The sequence below is a fragment of the Notothenia coriiceps genome, unplaced genomic scaffold (assembly GCF_000735185.1).
Source record: "Notothenia coriiceps isolate Sejong01 unplaced genomic scaffold, NC01 NC01_scaffold00017416, whole genome shotgun sequence".
In the NCBI taxonomy this organism is placed as follows: Eukaryota; Metazoa; Chordata; class Actinopteri; order Perciformes; family Nototheniidae; genus Notothenia; species Notothenia coriiceps.
The window spans coordinates 13,053-35,421 of record NW_011350117.1 but is presented as its reverse complement, the minus strand read 5'-3'; the positions used below and the strand labels follow the sequence as shown (position 1 = coordinate 35,421).

Genomic DNA, 22,369 nt, shown 5'->3' with positions numbered 1-22,369 from the left:
GACTATATAAATATACATATATAAATATATAATATATATAAAATAATGTATTATATTTAGGGCCGGGACTTTAACGCGTTAATTAAGATTAATTAATTACCCAAAAATGAACGCGTTAAAAAAATTAACGCATTTTAATCGCACTTATTTTTGCACCGCGGAACGTTTCTCACTGGATGAGTTTCAGGGGTACCGATTATACTGGAGCACCAACTAACGTTCATGAATTCAGACAACAACAAACCACAGTGAACAATAGTCAAACGTGAACGAAGAAGCTGATGAGACCGCTTTGGTTGGCCCCGTGGGTGGGACATTTTGTTTTAAAAAACAGACGGATGGAAGCATCGATAAGAGCACGGTTGTTTGCAAATTATGTAAAAAGGAATTTGCATATCACCGCAGCACATCAAGCCTCAAGTATCACCTCAATGCAAAACATATAGCAGCTAGCGTGGAAGCTAGCGTGGACGTTAGCCCGACTCGGAGTACAAGGACCCACACCCAATTGGCGTTGATCAAACAGTGGCCTATGCAACAGAGAGATTTTATTTTTCATCAGGATATTGGAAGAATAGGAGGGATTGAGGTCAATCACTGGCACTTTTTTATTTTATTTTAAATGGTACAGTACACTTTATGTTGAACTATTTATTACGTTGTTGGTGCAACTGGCACTTTATGTTGAACTGTTTATTGTTTTGGCCAAGGTTATTGAGAGAGTTGGACTGAAATGTATTAGATTTTTTAAATCAACTGTTGGTAAATCAACAAAGTCTGTTATGGCCTCTGAAGCAACAGAGAGATGTTTTCTAATAGTCAGGGTTTCCAATGTTCTGAATGTACTTGAAAGTATTGTGTTTTACTTAAAAAACAAAGTGTTATAGTTTACAGAAGGTCTACCTACCTATAGGCTACCTGAATCTCTGAAATGTACTATATTCCTAAATATGCTATTGCTACACTTTATGGCAAAAATTGCACTTTTCTGTTGGTCTTGGTTAAGAACCACCTTGAAAAAAATAAACAATGTTTTGTTGCTTAAGCTTATGTATTCAGTCATTATTCAATGGTATACTAAAATCCATGTGAACAAAATTGCTTCTCACTGTTCTCAGGTCGAATATTTATATGTGATTAAAAATGCGATTAATCAATTAATTAATTACAAAGCCTCTAATTAATTAGATAGATTTTTTTAATCGAGTCCCGGCCCTAATTATATTATATAATTGCAAATCATTTGCAAGTCTCTTCATTGCGTATGTCACAAAATGAGATGCATTGTGGGACATGTAGTTTATGGGCAACGTGCTTCTTTAAAGTGGCATGTCACCATATAGTAAAGGTATTATATTCTTTGCAAGCTCTTGCGGGCCACATAAAATGGAGTCGTGGGCCGTCAGTTTCCATGTGATTATGAAGACATCAGAAAATCGTGCCAATCAGCAGCTATACACACAGCAATCACACACATTTTCTGCAGTATTTGCTCTTTGAGTTTAAATAACTCATCCATTTCTGTATTTCCTCAGTTTCTCTGTGTCGGGGTTGCTGCACAAATGAAATGCAGATTGATTTTGAGTACCATTTAGCAGTACTATCCAATGAAAAGTGATTAGGATTTACTAATGCGTAACTCCTCTTTTGTTGTAGTCAGCACTTTTTTCAGTTCGCTCACAATAAAGCTCAGTGTGTGACCAACGAGACAGATGGAATCCCTCAGTGTTTGAATTTCATCTGTGAAAATGGTTTATTTAAATATTATTCTGATATCGTCATTATAATACAAACTGTTGCAATGTTTCAGTACAGAAGCCTAACACAATACCAAAGAAAAGAGAACTATAATTCATTAGAATTTTTGACAGCTCAACAAACAGACAGGACCGCATTGAAATTAAATACATCAGAAGAAACAAATACATCTAGAGTGAATGAGTAGTGTGGCATATAAAACATAAAAGGAGAAAAGCTGTGTTTCTGAAATAACAGCCCAGATGAAGGAACTGCTGTCATTGTGAACTGTTCTCCCTATTCATTAACAGAGACCTTGTTGCTTGTATGCAATCCAGCCTCCATTACATCCCACACTCATGACACATTTGTCATCAGTTCAATCACAATATCAAATCAATAATCGCTCCAATATGTCCTTCTTTATTATTTGATATGTTGCAAGGACCCTTAGTCAATGAGCCCCCTAGATTAGGATGAAAGCTTTAAAAGAAGATTTTTTTAATATATATAGATTTTTTTTTGTCATATACATTTTTTCCAAGTTCATTTTGAAGAGATGAAAAACCACTTTGGACTTGTTAGCACTTGAGTATGAGTACATGACATCATTTTTACAAGTACAGAACATCACTGGCCTCTGCCTTTTTAAATGGATTAAAAAATGTCAACATGCTGATTATTTCATTTACAAGTTGTACAGATCTGTTGCTTTTTACATGAGGGTTGGACAAACCGTCCGCTCAAACTCTGCAAACTCTCCAAAGTGCTTTTCCAATTCCATTTCCAATAGAATCAACATTAAAATCCCATTCTACACTAAAATAAGCTTTATTTTTTTCTGCAGTCTAAACTTTATGAATCATATTACATAACATGTTCTCATTTCAAAACACAGCAATCGATTTCCAGTCACAGCAGAGTGGGATATATATGACAGTGATGGTAGATTAACTGTCCAACTATACCCTGAAGCTATTTGGAACTTGAGGGATTAGACAGGGTTGCCCTCAATCACTAGCACATCTTATACTCAGGCTGGAAGCTGCTGATGTCTCTGGTCTGCTCCCATGACAAGCACTGCCAGCCTTTGAACCATGCTGAATCAACAAGTTTCCCTCCACAGTTCTTTAGGAATGCAGTACAACTATACAGGGGGGATGTTCGCTTTGTCTGCAAAGCGGAACAAAAGCTTAAAGGGAGGTGAAAATGTTGCTTTTTGAAAACACACAGCACAGTAAACGTTGGCAATTACATTTTTATGTCATGTATGAATTTAGATTATATTATACAACACATGAGAAACTACATAATCATGCTTCATGTTACCTTAAGTTCAATTTTGGGCATCAATTAAGCAAAGAAAATAGCATGTTCTTCTGGGTCTTACCAAATGATACTCATGGTGGATAACATTCACTTACAGTATGATTATTGAGACATAAGTAAACTACTCTATTATTCATAAATATTTCATTTCAAATTGGAACACCTGCATTTCTGATGGATGGCGCACAATTTCCCTTTCTGCTCAAAAGTTAACAACAACAAAAGAATCCCATTGATTTTAGAGGTTATACTGTTGTATCTGTTGTTCCAATATAAAACCAAAAAACATCGTTGTCGATGTTTGTGTCAGATTGTCAAAGCGTTTTGCTTATAAATGCTTCGCGTGAATACAAATCTTTATGACATATCATCTGAAAATAAAGGTAAAATATATATTACTGTAAGATACAAGATAGATAGTTTCAACAAAACTAAATTATTCGTCCCAAAATTGGGTCATATACAATGTTGATGATGAGCGAGTTTAGAGTTTACTTGTGTTGCACTGCATCTCATGTCCTCCAGCTGCTCAGACATCTACCTGCAAATGTGTGTGTTTGTGTGCTGGTATTAAAATAATAGAAACTTGCGATACCTATGATCAAAATTGGCTAAATACTTATTTATCCTTTATAATAATGAGACATACCAGGGAGGCGCTAAAGCAACTGAAGCATGCCTTTATAAAATGGTACAGTTCAATTAAAATTAATCATCGTTTTCGCGATTTTCAATGACGCATACATTGTGACACCCATTTTATTCCTACTAAGGATGCAATACAAATTAAAATAACAAGGGACATTTTTTTATTTTACACCAAAGCTAGCACAAACAATAAAAGCTAAATTTGACATACGGAACTCCAAGTGATGACTAGTGTTGCTCAATTTAATTTTGTTTCCCTCTAGCCTTCAGTCCAAAAAGCATGCACAGCGGTATATGTATCACTAACAAGATGTAACATGATGCTTAGAACATTTAGATCGCCAATACAGCTGTAAAATAATTAAACTTTTTAACCGTATGGTTAATATTAACAACAGTCTAAATTAGCATGTACTTTAATTTCTTTTGATTATTTGAGAGGGCCATAGTGCCTATTCACAATGAAGTTCCATGGCCAATATGGTGAGTTTCAGCTATGTATACAGCACATACAGTATTTGATAGGATTTTAAAATAAAACAGATATATATATATATATATCTAGAATCATATCTATTACGCAAATATAGATTCTCATTTTTTCTTGTTCACTTTTGAGCAATGAACACATTTGACTGGAATAGCGAAACCATAAGAAAGTCAGTCTTCCATGAGAGTTATCCAACAAGATACAGAGTCCGTTTTCACACCGGAGCGTTGGTGCCATGGCGACATCTGTACAAAAGGTAATCCAACTGGCTTAAAGGTGACTGGTGTTTACAGTGGCTAATAACAATGTGCTGGGTGCAAGAGCAGTAGTGGCGGGGTAATGAGGGCCATCTTTGCTGTCCGCGTGTTGTGTGTGTATGTGTGTTTGCGTTTGTGTGTGTTTGTATCTGTATATGTGAGTATGGGGGAAGGAAGGTACGAGATCAGGGTGCAAACCATTTCAGTTCTTCAAATTATAACAAGGCATCCCTCACCAGACCACATGCCAGGAGGAGGACAGCCAGCCCACAGTTGGATAATATTCTTGTACCTAGGAACAGAAAAGAAAAAAACATTAAAACAAATGTAGCTCTAAACGACATGGACATAAATGTTGTAGCTCTTGCTTTTAACCTTCACACCCTGATGGAATTCCCAACTCACATTATAAAAGCATATTTTGTCATGCAGTGGAACAGATTGTGTATATGTCTTTTGTGTGTTCTCTAACATGTGGTTGCCTGTTTGTGTTTCACCCTCCTCTGCATTCAAAATGTAACACTATATGGTTTCATTAAGTTTGCTCCATAAGGTTGCAGTCAGCTATGCAGCCCGTGAACACTGCTCAGCTGCAGAGCATGGATTCAAACAAATAACATTGCAACATACCTAAAGATAAAAAAGAATTGTGAAAATTGTGGCCAAATGCCCAACATTATTTGATTGTTAATTAATTCCCTTTGTTTTCCAACACCATAAGACAGAACATTGGACATTTGAGTTCTTAAAAGTGTTACACACATGAACTTGATTCTCAGTGAGATTATGGTCATGGCTTTATTTACATGAATCTCCTTAAACACATACATAATGCCGCCTGACTTAAAGAAAACGTGGCATATGAATTATATAAAACTGTCAAGGTCCAATATTGTCTTTTGATGAGTGGACCTAAACTTGATGTTGTTACATAAATTCAACTTGTTTTACCAAAAAACCACAGAAAACGACAAATGCAACCCCCCTCAAAGTAAACAGCCTTTGAAGTGTTATGAAAATGATTTACATGGGCAGCTGCTGTTGCCTTGGCCTTAACAAACTGCTATCACCACTGCAGGCAGCTCTGACTGTTTACTAAGCATCTGACATGACTAACAACTGCAAACTAGAACACAGCATCCTCAGCCTACTCTTTGATTTGCCTCTGTCTCAGGGACATCAAACCGGAATGATGAGAGAAAAAGAAGTCCTATGCAGCAGAATTCTGTTGATAAAAAGTAGTCTACTCTGCATCAACAGATACAGAGAAAGAAAGGATTTACGCAGCTTGAAAAGATGGAAATGTGAGAAACAACAAAAGTGCCAAGTTGTAATCCTGTGAAACAAGCCAAACTTGGGAAAGAGAAAATGAAATATTCACTAAATCATATTGACATTGACTATATTCCTGTAGCAGACTGTGGTGATGGTTGAAAGAGAAAATTGTCCTTAGGGATGTTTTGAACCTTGCGGCCCAGCCCTGGATTGTCTGGGCTGCTGGGGATTGGGGAATGGAAAAGGAATTGTAGTGGGGAGGGGAGAGAGATGGAAGGCTTTGACCCTTTATTCCTCCCCACCACATCTCATTTGGCTTGAGGTGAGAGAACAGGAGTGCCACAGAGGAGCAGCAATCACTCTGGGCCAAAACATCTTTCACACAGAGAATAATTAATCAGCCTTCAGCTATGAGTCAGAGCAAGACACAGTGAGTATATAAAGCTATACATGGAAAGACACGCACTGATTTACTAAAACACATATTTTGCAATAATTTACTTCACTAAGATGTTGGAGATGTCAGTTCTTATTTGTGTTAATGCACTTTAATTAATATATTTAACCAATGTAATTGTGAGCCAGGAGAGTGACGCATTGTGAGGGAACGGGTGGACATGTACATGTATTTGTGTAATTTACAGCCATATACAGGACCTAGAAGAATCAAATGATGTCAACAAAGTGAAGAGGCACACATGGTTTTCAAACCCCAGGTATCAATATTGGATTATAAAGTAAAAATAACACCTGTGCCACATCATGCAAGCTTTATCCCGCTCTGCATGACTTATCTACAAAAGAAGATGAAAGGCTTTTGGGGATAAACCTTGCTAAATGTTTGAGTATTGAACATACAGGTGTCTACACAGCCATGCTTTCTCTTAACAATGTACACTACATCATAGTGGAAAGTACTCCTGGTTTGGCTAATCACAGGTTATGTTAGCACTGTAGAGACAACAATCACCTGGATTTCTAACTGAAAAATTGTCTGAAGTTATAAAACATTTGATACATTTATAGAATCTGTGAACAATATAAACACATGTATTTTCTGTATTTGGTTTCATCATTTTTAAGCAGCTAACCTTTTTGATTAAGTGGCACTGGGCTAATTATTATTAAGGCTCAACACCTCAATCCGGCACATGTTGACACTTTTGCCTCGCTGAGTTCATCAAGAGTTTATTGTACTCATAGCCATGTGTAACGGCTGAACCATATCTATCATTACATAATTGACTTCTTTTGACCAGTGTTTTCAGCCACAGTGAAGTCACTTCAATTCATGTATTTTAAATTGATGTATTTTTATTTTGTTTACAGTACATAGAGATACTTGTGTTGTTACACAAGTCAGGTCAAATACACTGCCAATCACTGCATGTTTATTATTTGTTTTATTTCTATTAACACTACCCACACTGACCACACTGAACTACAGTATGTTTATCCAGTTACTGTGTGAGTCACTTTGTTTGGAGATTGCATCAGGGAACTTTTAAATGAACTTGAGGCAAAAATATCCTCCACTGAGAAAGAGCCTGCATTTCATCATATTAATATTTGCTAAACTAAAGCAGGCAAATATGTCCTCTTGTGTATTTGTTCCTATGCAAACTGTTAATACATTATCTGCAGTTGGCAATACTGTGAAATGTAATGTACTGTGGAGAACTCCCAAAAAGCATGCTGTAAGACTGGCTCTTACTAACGTCAACTTGAAGCAATATGTGATGCGTTATCGGGGTGGCTGACACGGAATAGTAGTATCTTATCATATACTTGGATCTAACCTGGATATAAAGGAATCATTTCCTGGAACAACAACAACAACAACAACAACAACACATATAACCATCTATTTCTCTAAAGAAACATCTAGTAAAAGCAGGGCCAGTGCTGGGCCATACTGATATCCTCCTGGGAATAACCTGATGGGTCACTGCATGTTGCACTGCTGTGCTGGGTCATTTCTTTGTGTCAGATTTGACATCCTACAGATGTTTCTTCAAAAAGCATTGAGGCAACTCTAAGTAGTGCTTCACTCCCTCTAGAATCTAGAGATCAACATCAAAAACAGCAGGAATATTGTTATTCATACATTATTGATTAGCTGTTGAATTTGTTTCTTTGGTATTTGCCAACTATTTTTTTCAGTTTGTAAAAACAGAGTAAAAATAAATACATGTAGAATGACAACAATGTTCTGTATCTTTGCTGGAAAAAATCACAGGAGTTATTAGTAGTGTCTTTTAATTACAATTCTATGCAAATGTTTTATGTATTTTCTATGTCACATGTCTGTGTGGCTGAGTTATGCTTCGAGATGAGTCACACAATTGTTTCAGTAATCAGGCACTAAGAGTTTCCAAGTACCTTAATTGTCTTGGTGAGCTGTGTTTCATGCTCCCGCTTCAACTTTGATTGGTGCGAAGCACAACTAAGTAACTAATGGCTCTTCTAGAACACCTGCATGCAGCTCTCCCTTTCATCTTACACAGTATGTATCCCTCAATTTCTATACTTAAACTAGCACTCGTCATAGACGTAAGGTAAAAGTACCTCCTGTTCCTGTGCTATTTTTAAGAAAACAATAAAGGAAAATCATTTATGAATTATTGCTGTTTTTTTAACCCACCATGCATTTTATTTGCAGAGCAAAGAAAGAATACAAAAAGCTGAAAATACAAACAAAGTACCTTAGTGGTATTAGTAGTGGTATTATTTTACCTATTCATCACTGTGGCTAAAAGGTACTCCACCCACGTCTTGTCAAAATGTGGTTGACAAAGTCACTGTGTCCTATTCTTTACAAGCCATTACAGATACATTTACATCTGAATTCTTGCTAAGGGAAAAAGTGTCCATGGCATATCTTTGGGGGAGTCTGACTTCCAAATATTCGAGGGTTTAAAACGGCACATGTCTCTTTGAGTTTGCATTTTTTGCATGTCATTTCCCAGCTTTCCTCCACAGTGTGAGGGACTGCAAGCTGACTTTTCCAAAGGCATAATTGGAGTGTCTGAGCTGGTAGAAACATATTCGGGCTTTCTCTGTACATGCTGGGATAGAATAAACCCACACTGAATACTCTTCATTTTGTCCTACTTAACCTTACACAACACTCTGCGTTTTGCCAAAATGTTTTTGGCTTGGTGAAATGGTGATGTTGAATATCAATTCTAGGCCAGCGAAGCAGTCAGGTTCAGTGAGGCAGGGAGGTGAATCACCACAGCACCTCCATAGGGAGCTCAAACTGGCTTAGTGCCAGATCTATTCTGGCTGATCCCTGGCTAGCTGACTGTCTCTTTGACTTACTTGCGTACTTGAATGGCGGCTCTGTTATAAAAGCAGCTGTATGATTTGCCTGTTGAATGATACACTATCTTTCTGACTGTCTGGCTGCCTAAGCCATGCCCTGAATTTTTGGATGACTGACTGGTTAAATACAACTGGATGTCATTACCGTGCAGCTTGGCTGTTCATCTGTGGATCAGGCTAAACATGATAACACAGTCTGTTGGGTAATGCAAATGCTCCAAAATTACCATCCACTATGTTTGAAAAGATCACTCCAGCAGTTGTGTGTTTTATCTGACATTACTGCAACCATTTTACAAGCCATAACTGACTGAGGAACAAGCAGCTGATTAGGGCTTAATGTGGCTATATTCCTGTCTGTTTCAGTATCACTATTTCCTCCCAAAAAAAAGAAGCTGCTTCTACCAATTGAGTTGGTTTTTTCCTACAGTATGTTTTGTTTTTCTGTTGCTTGCTTCTTCTCCATATTGATTCTCACCATATACATATATAAAGGTAAATATGCATTTACCTTACAAACAAATGAGTAGAAAATAAATTACCAATCTTAATTTATTTTTGCTTTGAAAACGCCACTCTAAAAAGAAAGATGGTCGTACACACATGTGTTTGTTTAACAATCTCTGTCCATACTAACATGCCCAAATGCCCATATGACATCACAAACACAGGGCATGCACTTCCTGATGTAGAGAGGACAATTGTTTACTCTGCAATAGGTTGCTTAGTAAAAGTAGAAATGTTTTAGTTTTGTTGAACTTTCATGATAAAAGAACGTGTCTGATACTTTAAATATCAATATATCTTACTCTTACGTGCAAAAAAATACATTTGCCTGATAAAATATTATTTTCTGGTGAAGTTAAAGGCTGCTACTTTTGCTTTCTCTTCTCGTTCTCTCTCAACTGCTCTCTCCTCTGTTACTCTTACAAATCAAAGTTTCACTGCACAATGGATAAAGAAATATAGTTGAAATATAGACATGCGTCTCACTGGTTGTAGCTCTGCCAGGAGGCTGGAAGTTCCTGTCATACTGGAGAGCAGTAATTATTACTTGTACCTTTACAGGTTCTTTGTTAACTGTACTAAAGTTCTGCGTAAGGAAAAGCTTCTGTTTGAAGTCCATTAACAGATGCTTAAATGTGGTCGGCAAAGCCTTCAAAATAAACAAATGCTTTGTTGTGGATGTATCCCTAAAAGTCTTCAGTATGAGGAGACAAAGAGCCACTGGTGCAGACGTTAAGCCACAAATATGGTTAATTGGGTCTCACACTTTTCCCCACTGAGCGTTCACGTACATTAACCAGATTTACAGGCAAAGAAAAACGTTTTTAGTGAGGGAGGAAAAGCATTTACACAAACTTGAAATGACACAATGACATTGTGTGCAATTGCTTGAGCAATTGAAATTAAGTCACGAACAGCAGTCCGGTGGTTCTTAACCACCTACTGCTCACTCGTAATCTCTCCTTAGACATATGCAGTTGACGCAGTTTTAAAAATATGGTGGTTTTAAAAAAAACAAGGTCAGTGCTTTTTTTGTTGCTGCATGAATGCTTATGCAATAAGCTGAGTCCATATTTGTTTTTTCTTCATTCAGTAACCAGGCTGGCCTCAGGGGTGAGGACAAGTCTGGCTTAGGGGACATTTTTTCCTTCTTTTTTTTAAAAACACATTCAGCTCTGGTCACCTCTGAGCTTTGAGAGAAAAACACTGCCAGAAACGATGGAGGCCGAGCTGTGATCTAACAACATCTGACACACTGGTGGGGAGTAGCTGTGAACAGACCACTCTGCTACTGCTGCTGCTATTGCTGCAACTGCTTCACCAGCCACAGTCACATTCCCTCCATCTGGAAAGTGCCTCATTGTTTACTCATGCAGCAATGCGGAAAAGGAAAATATCTGCACTCTCCCAGGTTTAATTTAATCTCAGCCAATTTACCTATTGTTGCTCATCTTCTTCAAACCAGTAATAGAACTCTGTCGCCCTCAGCCGTAACACCTCTGTGAGCCTCCGGAGAGGCATTTATCATTGTCAGACACACCGCACACAGGACTCATTGCAACACAGTTGTCAGCATAATTTGGCTGCCTCATAATCTCTGACTCTACAGCCGCAGGGATTATTCAACTTTTTACCTCCATTCAGCGGCAAGTAATATCTTTCAATGTTTTGCTTCAGGGTGCAGAGGGGTATCAGAACCCAGAGCAGAGCCCACTCAGTTTTTTAACCATCTGACCAGGTAGAAAATGATTGACATTTAAAGATGAAGAGGAGCAGGACTGTTGTAACAAAGTTTGATAGTCAGAAATTCAAATAAAGCAAAAAGGTAATGAGAGACAATTTCCACTGAGCCACCTAATGCTAGGCTGCCTGATCAGGACCCTAAACAGTTACAAGTTAAATATGAAGATACAAGAAAGTAAATATGGCAATCGGCAAAGGGCATTATTTCAACTCCTTGCACATTACATTTCATATATGAGAATACACATTATGGGTAAATTATGTTTTATTGCTACAACTATGTCATTTCTAGCTAGTGTGAAAATGCAGTTGCATTTAGTTTAGTTGATTTGGTCCAAACGTTTTTGTTTGTGATTAGATATCTTAGTGTAATGTTCTTACCACAGTCGATGGTTCTTACTGAGGGGGGTATGATACCATCCTTTCTAGAAGCATTGATTATTTATGATCATGACCAAAATAAGTTGTTCATGTTTGAACAATCTCTTTCAGTACCAATGGTAGAATTTGTGCAAAATTGTTATACTAAAAAAAATATCTTAAGTATGTTGTCAGAGTGGCTGCAGAGGTTTACAAAGTAACAGAATATGAGCCCAGCTACTCTTTGTATACTAACAGTTAAAATGGTTAATAATAAGTCATAATTTATCCTAAACCATAAAGCTTTAGAAAAATCCTGTTGGCACCAGATCAGAAAATGCTTTAATTAAGAACATTAAAGCTGCATTGACGCATGATACGCGACTTGTTATTTGCTAACTTTAAGGTTGGGAACAGAGCCTAATGGTGAAAACAGCTATTTAAGTTTTGTTTCTTTGGCTACCTCTTCTTTGAGCTTGCAGCTCTTCATTCAGCTGTCATCTGATTGATTGAGCAGTAAACACGGTCAAAGTTGTTATTCGAAAGACTTTGGAAAGTTTGCACAACAGTTTTTAGTCAATGTGAACTGATGTTATGTATAACATCAGTTCACATTAGAACTTAGAACATTAGCACATTAGAACTTAGAACATTAGCACATTAGAACTTAGAACATTAGCACATTAGAACTTAATGTCCATAATTCCTTGGAGGTCAACATGGAAACTTCTGTATATATCTTTTTGTTAATGCCGGTGGCCAACTTAAATAATATTGGAAAATGTCTTCCAAATGATAAATAGTTATAAAAAACGTGACCAATCAGCAGTACATGTTCACACATTTATGTTGTTGCAGTAACGCTATCCACCCGGGGAGCAAATTATTAAAAAGAAATGATGGCAATAATTTAATCTCACACAAATAATTCTAAGTAATTTCTTCGAAATGTGACTGCATTTTAAAATTCTTCGCTGTGAAAGATTCCTTTTTAAAGAGAAGGCATTCTTTAAATAGATAAAGTATCTTCATGTTTGACAAATAACTCCACTGGGAACTATGACCTTTACCAATAATGAAATTAAATTATCCTCCACCTGCTTGGTGTGCACGTTTTCCATTTCTTGCAAAGGCTGATGATGTTTGCACTCACTGAGACAACTCAATAGGTATTACACCACACATGTCTTAGGAAGGATTTCAGCCTTATTGGCTCTATGAAAGACAAGAATACATTGATATTACTTGCAACCTGCTGAATCTAATAACAGACAGGACAGTAAATCCCACAATTTAATTTGTTCAAATTCAATGAAAAAAAAGACAACTTACAGTCAGTGTGTTTTTAGCAGTTATAGCATCCATCACATTGTTCTAATGATGTTAGTTATAGTGAGCAGAAAAGACAGACAATCTTGTAAAATGTTGCTTGTTTCTTTTTGCCCATTATTTTTCAGTATTCTTGGTTCAGGTCCAAATGTGTCGTGCCACCAATACGGTCATGTTCAAGATTTACACACGCAAAGTTTTAAACAAATGACAAAGATAATTAACGCGCATTGAGAAACGAAACAAATAAATGTGAAAAATAACCCAAAAAAGTTGCTACTGATTTTTACTAGCGTGCTCAGGCAGGGAGTCCTAGAGCTGAAGAGCCTGCAGCAACAATACCCTAGGTAGTATTTGAGTTTCAAGAAGCACCAGAGGATTCCTGCCTGAGGATCTCAGAAGCTGCTTATAAAGTATAAAAAATTCAAAATATAGCTGGGAGCCTGACCGAGTAGTGCCTTAACAGTAACAGTAGAGTATTCAAATCAATTTCACAGCACATGAGTAGCCTGCACACAGACACATGAAAGGATACATTGTATTTTTATCTCCTAGAATTAGTGAGTGGGCCAAGCAGCAACATTTTGGGCATGCTAGAGACAGGCAATTGACTTGAAACTGTTCCCTCAAAAAAGAGAATTCCAACACTCCAAATAAGATAACATAAAACACCAGGCTGTGATGACGCATTGTGGTATGCATTGATGAAGCCAAATGCACTTTTTCTCCCTTTGAGCTCTACAGGCCAGTTTCATATTCCGCATTGCTGCTATGAGATGCGACTTGAGACCACAAGTGTTAAAGGTGTACACATTTTGAACCTAACTTGAAGAAGCATGAGCAGGGACATTAAATCTGTAGCTAGGCCACACCCCCTTCGAATTCTGGTCCGCTGGTGCGTAGAAAGCAGCTGGCAGTTCAATCTCACATTTCTGTGAAACAGTAAAGCTCCCGTTTTTGTTCGTGTGCCTTCTTGACCATAAGTATACGTGTTTGCAATTACTAAATAGTCGTTTCTGTTCAAAATTGTAGTCATAGGTTTATTCGCTGTTGACGTAATTTAGTTGAAAGTTTGTATGGAGTGGCAGCCTCTACCCATGCATGCATAAGTAGCTGTACTTTAGCCCCATTACAGTGAAGAAATGTTCATTTCTTTTATTTTTGGTATGCTAAAGGTTGTTAATGATATTGATATTTACAATCTTGAACTGCCAACACTATTAAAATACGCGGACACATATTAGTCGCTGCTTGTCTAGCTTTTCAGAAAATGACAAGTTCAAATTGAATTCATGGTCAAATGGATGAAATCACAACGATAATGTCTGGCTGTACTCCAAACCAATTTTCTAAATGTGACAGTCCACCTTAGGCCCTTGAAGCTTCACTCAGAGTTCAAACAAATTAACCCTTGACATTTTTTAATGACATTTTTAATGTGCAACCAGTCAAATGACAGCACACTTAGGCTTTCAGAATTCAATTATTCAAGTCCAGTACACAACCACCATAAAACCATACCACCATCTTGGCAGGAGATAATACATTCCTTCTACATGGTGCCAGTTGTGACCAATAGTAACTCCAAAATGTGCCTTTCATGGATGCTACTTATTAATAGGATTATGAATTATTACAAAAGACTCATCAAGTGCTTGGCCAACTTCTGTGAATTCTGGCTCTCAAATCACATTTTCCTGCTGGTGCTCTTGTTCTGCAACACCTGCACTATGTCAGTTCAGTGTGGCCAGATGGTCTGTTTTCTGAAAAGGCCCCTTTGCACTTGACTGCTGTATAAATGCATGCTGAGGTCTGTTGTTGGTTGTTAGGTTTTCTCCACCATACACCCATTTTCATGCAGGTGACTCACAAGCTTCTGGAGCTCATCGGACATGTTGCAGTCTTTATGCTGGTGGTAAAACATCTGACTACATAACTTTTATTTTTGTTCTACTGTGCTCTTGTTATATAACCATCTATATCTATTTACCTGAGGCGGGGTTGTGTTGAGCTGTGTTGGAGGATGTGTGGGAGGTGGAGGTTGAGGCCACTTTCTGGTCTGAACTCATGCTGTCCTGGCCCGGAGATGAGCTGGACTTTCTCGGCTTCTTGTCTGTCAGGTGCAGCGGGGAGCTTTTCTTGGGAGGCAGCAGAGGTCGTCGTGGCCTGGCCGTAGCGTTGACCTTCAGCCAGGCTTTGGCTTTGTAATCCACAACCTCCACGTAGTTAGCTCGTGTCACCCGGCACTCATACAGTCCGTCGTCATTCTTGCTGACTCTGGAGATTTGGAGCTTGTGTGAGATGTCGTTGCCCTGGACTTTCACTGTCTGTTAGAGTGATTCAAAGAGGAACAGTTATGGAACACCACAATATTTTCCTCACACATCATCCCACTTAATTCTTCAATATGCTACATGAGCATTGGACCTTTGACATCTGGATGCAAACACAATAGGCAATCTTTTGTGTCATCGATAATTGCAGGTTCAATTATATTGCTAGGTGATGCGGCTATGGTTTAAATAGTGGTTCTCTACTGTGTGCAATAAGCATAATAAAGGTTCTCTATCCATCTTTTATCCAACAAAATCTGTTTGGGTCTTGAATTGGGCAACACAATGTAATAAAATAAAATAAATGTTCTCAAGATTAAACTGAATAACTCTCAGTTGAATCTTGATTGATAAATCACCTAAATGGGTTAGGTTTTTTGGCCTTATTTGACAAAAAAGAAAGTGATCACAGAGCTGCAGTTAAGAAATTAATAACGATTTGCAATGTTAATTTAAATGATTTAATTAAATGGTATCTTTTCTTTTTTAGGGGATGTTTATACATTCGGTGAATGAGTACATTTGTGCAACCCTGAAAGCCTGGTTTCCCATTTAAAACATATGTACAGTATAACTAATCAGGCAATGATTGCAAAGTTAAAGCTTGTGAAATAACTTCCTCAGGTATTATATTAAATGTTTTACAGTTAAAAACTCATAAGCATTTGAACTCTAGCTGCTACATTTTTATCTGTGATCAAGTCTGCAATCCACAACCCTCCATAGGGGCCTGTACAGGACAAAGAACAGCAGAGAGAACTGTCTATAACATGCATGTTAATCAGAGCAATTTAACTGGAAGTTAAGAGAAAATATGTCTTTAGATACCTTTTTGCTTTTTTCCCAGTTCACATATTACTACATTCTACAATTTTTACAGAGGTCGTAAAAAGGCTATTAAGGTAAACAGCAATTGGACAAAGCACAGCAGTTCGATGCTGGAGACTGGGTGCCGTTAGACAAAAAAGAGCAAATGTAGGGTAAGAGAAAGATTGTAGTTTCGGTTTAATAGTGAACACATGCTGTTAGTGCCTCAAGTCATGATTTCATTTTTTAACCTCAACAAACGCAGATACGTTCATTTTGTCTCTTTGCATATGGATTTTCAAAAAAAATTCTTTACCAAGTTAATTATTGCAAACCAGGAATCCAGCTACATTTTCCAATTCCTACTGAACAACTAACATATGTTCCTATGTCCATTACATTACTTTAAAATGTTATCATAGCTCATTGGGAGGAAGTGTGGTGTGTGTTGCACGAGGCACAGAATGCAGATACACAGTGGCAGGAGAAAAAGGGGCAGAACGGTTGCTGGGGCATGAACACAGGAAGGGAAGCACTCTAACAGTAATAATACGCTGCCACTGATTTCAATGATTAGCTCCTTTCTCCGGTTGAAGGTGTATTATTCAGGGTGAAATCAACTGCCGTTGTGTTTCCTTGAAATGATATGCTTCCAACTTGCGTCATTATGGCATACATTCGATAAACACTAGGTTGCAACCAGGGATACATGACGTATTCTGTAACTTACACTTATTTTTGTCCCCTCGTCATCAGGATCAGGCTCTTGTGTCATCTCCACCTGGGAACACAGAAAACAAAAGAACAAGAAAGAGAGCATTAGCAGAGATCACTTCCTGTTTAGTTTCTGCTGTTGAGGACACATTGAAATATATATGATATGCAAGTCTAGTGTTATAATCCCTAAAACCATCTAAGATTACTACAACAACTTTTTTTAAAAGACATCACCCATGCGCTGACAGTAATAGTATAAATCTTTCATGCCAACTTCAACACACACTTTACAGACTGAGTGATTGCATTGGTACTGTTCAGCCTTTAAAAATAAATAAAAGATGCTGCTCTGCTTCTGTTTTTGATTTATTTTTAGATTATTTGAGTGGTTCTGTAGAGACATGTAAGATCGTTTCCAGGCGCCGCAGTGATTCAAGAGGAACAAACAGGTTCAGACCAGGATGCTGTGTGACAAAATCAAGCTCAGCGCAAGTTCTTTCAGGAAGATGGGTATATTCAGTATACATTCACTCCGCAGCTGCATATAATCAGCTCATCACGGGCGTTGTCTATAACCTATTCACCTCATTCTCCAGCAGCCAATCACTGTGCTGCAGCCAAACTTTAAAATGGTTCTCCTCTCTCCTGCAGTCAGCTGTGATTTCAGGTTGTCATGCCTCTGCCCGCCTCCTCCCCATCCACCTCCTTTCATCATATCCAGAGCCAGGAGAGCTAATCCAAAGACCTCATCACACCTCCTCTTCATCCCATCTCCTCATCAAATCCAGATCTTCAGCATCATGACCAGTGTCTAGACCCCGGGGGGTTCCCTATGTGCTCACGGCTGCATTTCCCCCTTTAGATATAAGATTTCAGGATCGGGGTCTAATCGCCAAAGACTTAACATTTATCATATGACATGTGTCAATAAATGTTCTTTAAACAAAATGAAGTCTCTCCTGATTGAACTGATTTGCTTTGCTTTTTAAGACAAAGGATGCCTCAAAACCTCAATTAGTCTCTGCGACGGAAAGGGCTCAAGAAATGCCCCCGTTCAAGTCCCAGTGGCATAATTCTAGCCCGGTGGCAAGCACTAAGCCTACTGCCTACATCATGTACTGGCCGTTGATTTTAGAGGCTATAATTTATTTATCTCACATCGGATGCCAAATGGATGTGTGCCCAGGAAAAGAAAAGTCTGCTGGCTACATAGCTAAAGAGGAGCAAGAGCGGTGCAGCAGAAAAGGCTTGAGAGGAGGAGGAGGACGTTTCTCCAGAGGACATGGATGAGACAGAGAAGGCAGGGTAGGAGAGGAATAAGGTGGCTACTTATGAGCATTTGCAGCAGAGAGTGTTCCTTCAAGTGCTGTAATTACCTCCGAGGAACCGGGCGTTTTTCTCTGGAGGATATTCGGCAGACAGGTGATTAATGAGCAGAATTAGGAGCCATAGCTTTCCCTGTCTGCATGTATGCATGACTCTTACATCTTGACTCCGCAGATGGACCTGGCATTCTCTATTGTATCAAGCAGACGTCTTTAAGGGTTAGGCAGGATTAATTGTCCTCATGTCTCGGTGCTGCAGTTTCAAGTCATCAATTACAGCCTCCTCTTTTACAAACTTCACAGTGGTTATATGGGCTGGGTGTGCAGTGTATATATGCCACCTGGGGAGGATAAAGTTAGAGTTCCACTCGAGGACAGACGCTCTACTCTGATCTACCAACCCAGTCTCATGGCATTTCGTGTTCACCAACACGATTTTTAATCTATTGATTCGTGTTCGCCAACACGATTTTTAATCTATTGATTCGTGTTCACCAACACGATTGCCCCCTTTTTTTCGTGTTGCATATACGATTTTAAAAGCAATGTATTTCTACTGGTAATGTGTTTCGTACCTGCAGCACGTCTTTTTCTCCGGTCGGGTCGTGGAAGACCGGAAGCTGTGTGGTTCATAAAAACATGTTCTAACTCAATATCAAGCCACAATTATTGCTTTTATTTTAAATCGTATAATTTCGGACTTTTGTTGCCGTCTGTGAGGAAAATAAATGGGGCTNCTTCCTCAGACGAGCTTACACTTCCTCGAGACACAGTTGGTCACTCGTTTTCACTTGACTCTCTTATCTTTGATACAGAAATAATTTCTCGAGTTTTACTTTCACTCAACTGTAAATCACCCACCAGATTAATTGGGAGGTGTAGGTTGCTTGTCTATATTTTTTATAACTTTTTCTATCACGTATTTTTGCTACGTTTGTCGGTAGCATACGAGGATTTTTGTGTACATCCAAGAAAAAAAATTTCGTTTATATAGGTTGACTGAAGGATAAAAGAGGCACGGCAAGAGTAGGATAGGACGTCGAACAGGGTCCAAGCAAAATCGGGGGGAAGAAAAACGAGACAGTACGAGGGTAACCGGTGAAATTAACTGTAACTACCAGACAAGCCAAAAGTAACAAATCGGTCTACTACAATAAGGTCTAATACAAGAAAAGTTTGGGCAGTTTACACTATATCACAATTATGTGGAGTAAGTAGTACAAGACAGAGATTAAACTCCACTACAGTTCAGAATGAAAAAACGTCAGCATTGACCTCAGAACTAGAACTACGCAGACATGTAGCGGATCATCGTCGAGTGGACCAAGGACAGTAAGTCACGTGTATATCCGTTGTAATTTTATGGAACAACATTGAACAGCAAGTCAGATACGTAAGAAAAAAAAATCGCTTAAGTGTAAGTTATGAGTACATGCGCATGGCAAAAAAGGTAGAGCCATTGAAACGTTCGAGCAATCCCATCCAAGAATAGTTTCGTCTATTAACTCTACCTAAATAGAGAACGGAAATGAAAGATAGGCCAAACAATACATATACGGAGACGAAGAGGACGAGAAGTATAGTTTGGTAAAGTTATTAGGACCAAAAGTTTCCGACAAGTTTATGCGAAAGGGTCGCACTAACGAGTGAAGCAAGGTTTTTTTATGTGACGGTTAGTAAAGGCTATAAAAGAAAAAGAAAAAACGGGTAAAAAAAAAAACGTGACCGAAGGGAACAGAGAGTCTTGGAAACAATAAATAACCAGGAATCAATGTATATACGAGAGGAAGTACCGTAACGCAGGATGTAATTACTGGACTAGGGTAAGGTTCCGAGAGAGATAACCCACGACGCGGCTTGGACCGATTACCTGACTATTTAGTAAAGTTTATTATGCAAACAACATGTATACATGCTTTATGTTAGGATTTATAGTTCATGATATAACCAATTTGTGATTTATACGTTTGCTGTTTGCATCTAATTCAGAACTGAATACTACATTTGTTCACCTAATATAATATTTTAATTTCCATGACTAACATTATGTTTCCAGTTGAGGTGGTTCCCACAGAGAAAGACTATCTCTAATCTGCTGCCAACATTTCCTCTTTCTTTTTCAGAGAGAATAATAAACCGTGAGGATGGAAGGTACGCAACATCCTCTATAAGTGCATTCTTCACTCGAAGAAATATACTATATTTAGGATTAACAGTTAGTTGATTTATGACTTTAGTCAAACAAAGAACATTGCATTTCATTGGAGACATAAGATTAATAAGTCTATCAATCTGGAGATTTTTAAATTAAAGAACTTGTTTTCCTGTGACTTTGTGGAGTTTAAAAGATTAACTTGCCTTCATACGTAAATAACGAATCATTGAAATAGTTGTCAGTCAAATGTAGTTTTTACTCCAAAAAGCTGTTGGTTACAATGACATTTCAGGAGTAACGTGTTCATATTTGTAAAAATGTTGTAACACTAATAGCATAAAGAGCATCTGAAATTATTTGAATATGTGTTTCATGTATAATAAACAAAATATTAAAGGCATGTCTCTTTTTGCATGCAGTTGTGACCCCGAGAGGTGCCTATGTAGATGTCGAAGATGAGGATGAATCTGATTCGACAGAATCTGAAGGATTGGGTCATGTAAAAGCTGAACGTGGCAACCCAGTCTCATGGCATTTGGTGTTCATCAACACGATTTGCCCCTTTTTTTCGTGTTGCATAGAAAAAATTTAAAAGCAATGTATTTCTACTGGTAATGTGTTTCGTGCCTGCAGCACGTCTTTTTCTCCGGTCGGGTCGTGGAAGACCGGAAGCTGTGTGGTTCATAAAAACATGTTCTAACTCAATATCAAGCCACAATTATTGCTTTTATTTTAAATCGTATAATTTCGGACTTTTGTTTCCGTCTGTGAGGGAAATAAATGGGGCTCAGAGCCTCAGAACACTGAAATCTGTATTTTTTAAATCTTTTTTTCCTTCTAATTTGTTATTCTTTTCAAAATAACACACTTTTATTTACTCACCAATAACACACAATTATCCTTGCTTTTATTTATTGGTTTAATTCCATAATCTCTGGCTTTTTTGGCGTCCGTCAGGAACTGAATTTCAAAATAAAAATAACCGGAAACAGACGTAGGCCGCTTGTGTCCATAATGGGCAGCATTAATATATACCCACATGACAGCTCATTGTTACTTTGTAATTCTACTCCACTACAATTCAGAGGTTAACCTGGTATTTTTACTCCACTACATTTATTTTAGTTACTTTTCTGATTAATGACGTGAAATATAAACAACCCTTAAATCAGACTTTAGTTACACCTGAGTGAAATTCAGGGAAAGGTGATTGTCAAGTGCCAACAATCAGGAGAGATATTTGATAGTTGCTGCTTGAGAAGACTAAACATTTAGCAGATCTCTATAAAGTATATTCATTAATCGTTATTTTCTACTCATAGTTAATTAAAGACTGTATAATTGCTATTTTGCACATCCCTTTCAAGATTTCAAGATTTTAAAGGTTTATTGACATATCATATGCACAACTACGGTGTAGTTATGCAATGAATGAAAATCTTGGGTCACAGCAGGTTCCTCAACAGCGCATTACAAGACATCTATCAATATGTGTGTACCACCATGGTACCACCACCATTAAACTGTCATTCTGCACATTTCTTATACTATCTACATACATAAGAGTATAATTCATATGTATGATATCAGTTAAAATAAGTGCTTCAACATAGTTAACATTGCAGGAAAGCAATATATTAGATGTTAAGTACTTTGTCAGGCTTAATATTTATCTGTAGATACCCCCAAAGCTTTTTTCTTATTTAAAAGAAGACCTTAATCTAAAGTATTATTTAATGTTTAAATAAAGGTTAATTTGTTTTTCTGTTTTGCACATNGGAAAGAGACTGAAAGTTTCAGGAACAAAGATTCTCTCTCTTTTTGATCCATTTCTATAAAAACCTGTCTGAAAATGAGCTGATCAGATTTTGGCCACTTTATGATGTCATAACGATGTTTTGTCTTGTGTAACCGTTAGCCAATCAGCAATCAAGGTACCCCCCCTTATCACCTGAATCTCCTCCTTGAGCACCATTGAGTTCTTTGTAACCAAATCTCTCTCAGAGGGGCGTGGGGAGGGGCTCCTTATT

At 37.8% G+C, this 22,369-nt stretch overlaps 1 protein-coding gene across 1 annotated transcript; it reads right to left on the bottom strand.

Moving 5' to 3' along the window:
* Nucleotides 1-1,745: 1,745 nt before the first annotated feature.
* vstm2a (V-set and transmembrane domain containing 2A) lies at nucleotides 1,746-17,403 on the bottom strand. Its single transcript, XM_010776915.1, has 4 exons — nucleotides 17,317-17,403; nucleotides 16,873-16,923; nucleotides 14,993-15,329; nucleotides 1,746-4,753 (listed from the first exon to the last, which is right to left on the bottom strand). The coding sequence occupies exons 1-4, from the start codon at nucleotides 17,401-17,403 to the stop codon at nucleotides 4,677-4,679; spliced, it is 552 nt and encodes a 183-aa protein (XP_010775217.1). The 3' UTR covers nucleotides 1,746-4,676.
* Between the last annotated feature and the right edge of the window lie 4,966 nt (nucleotides 17,404-22,369).

Excerpts from the sequence above, each read along its gene's own strand:
- vstm2a (XM_010776915.1), bottom strand. The coding sequence starts at position 17,403 with ATGCAGCTGCGGAGTGAATGTATACTGAATATACCCATCTTCCTGAAA. Across the intron at positions 16,924-17,316 it reads TTTTGTCACACAGCATCCTG|GTGGAGATGACACAAGAGCC; the intron begins GTCTGAACCTGT and ends CTGTGTTCCCAG. Across the intron at positions 15,330-16,872 it reads ACGAGGGGACAAAAATAAGT|ACAGTGAAAGTCCAGGGCAA; the intron begins GTAAGTTACAGA and ends TCACTCTAACAG.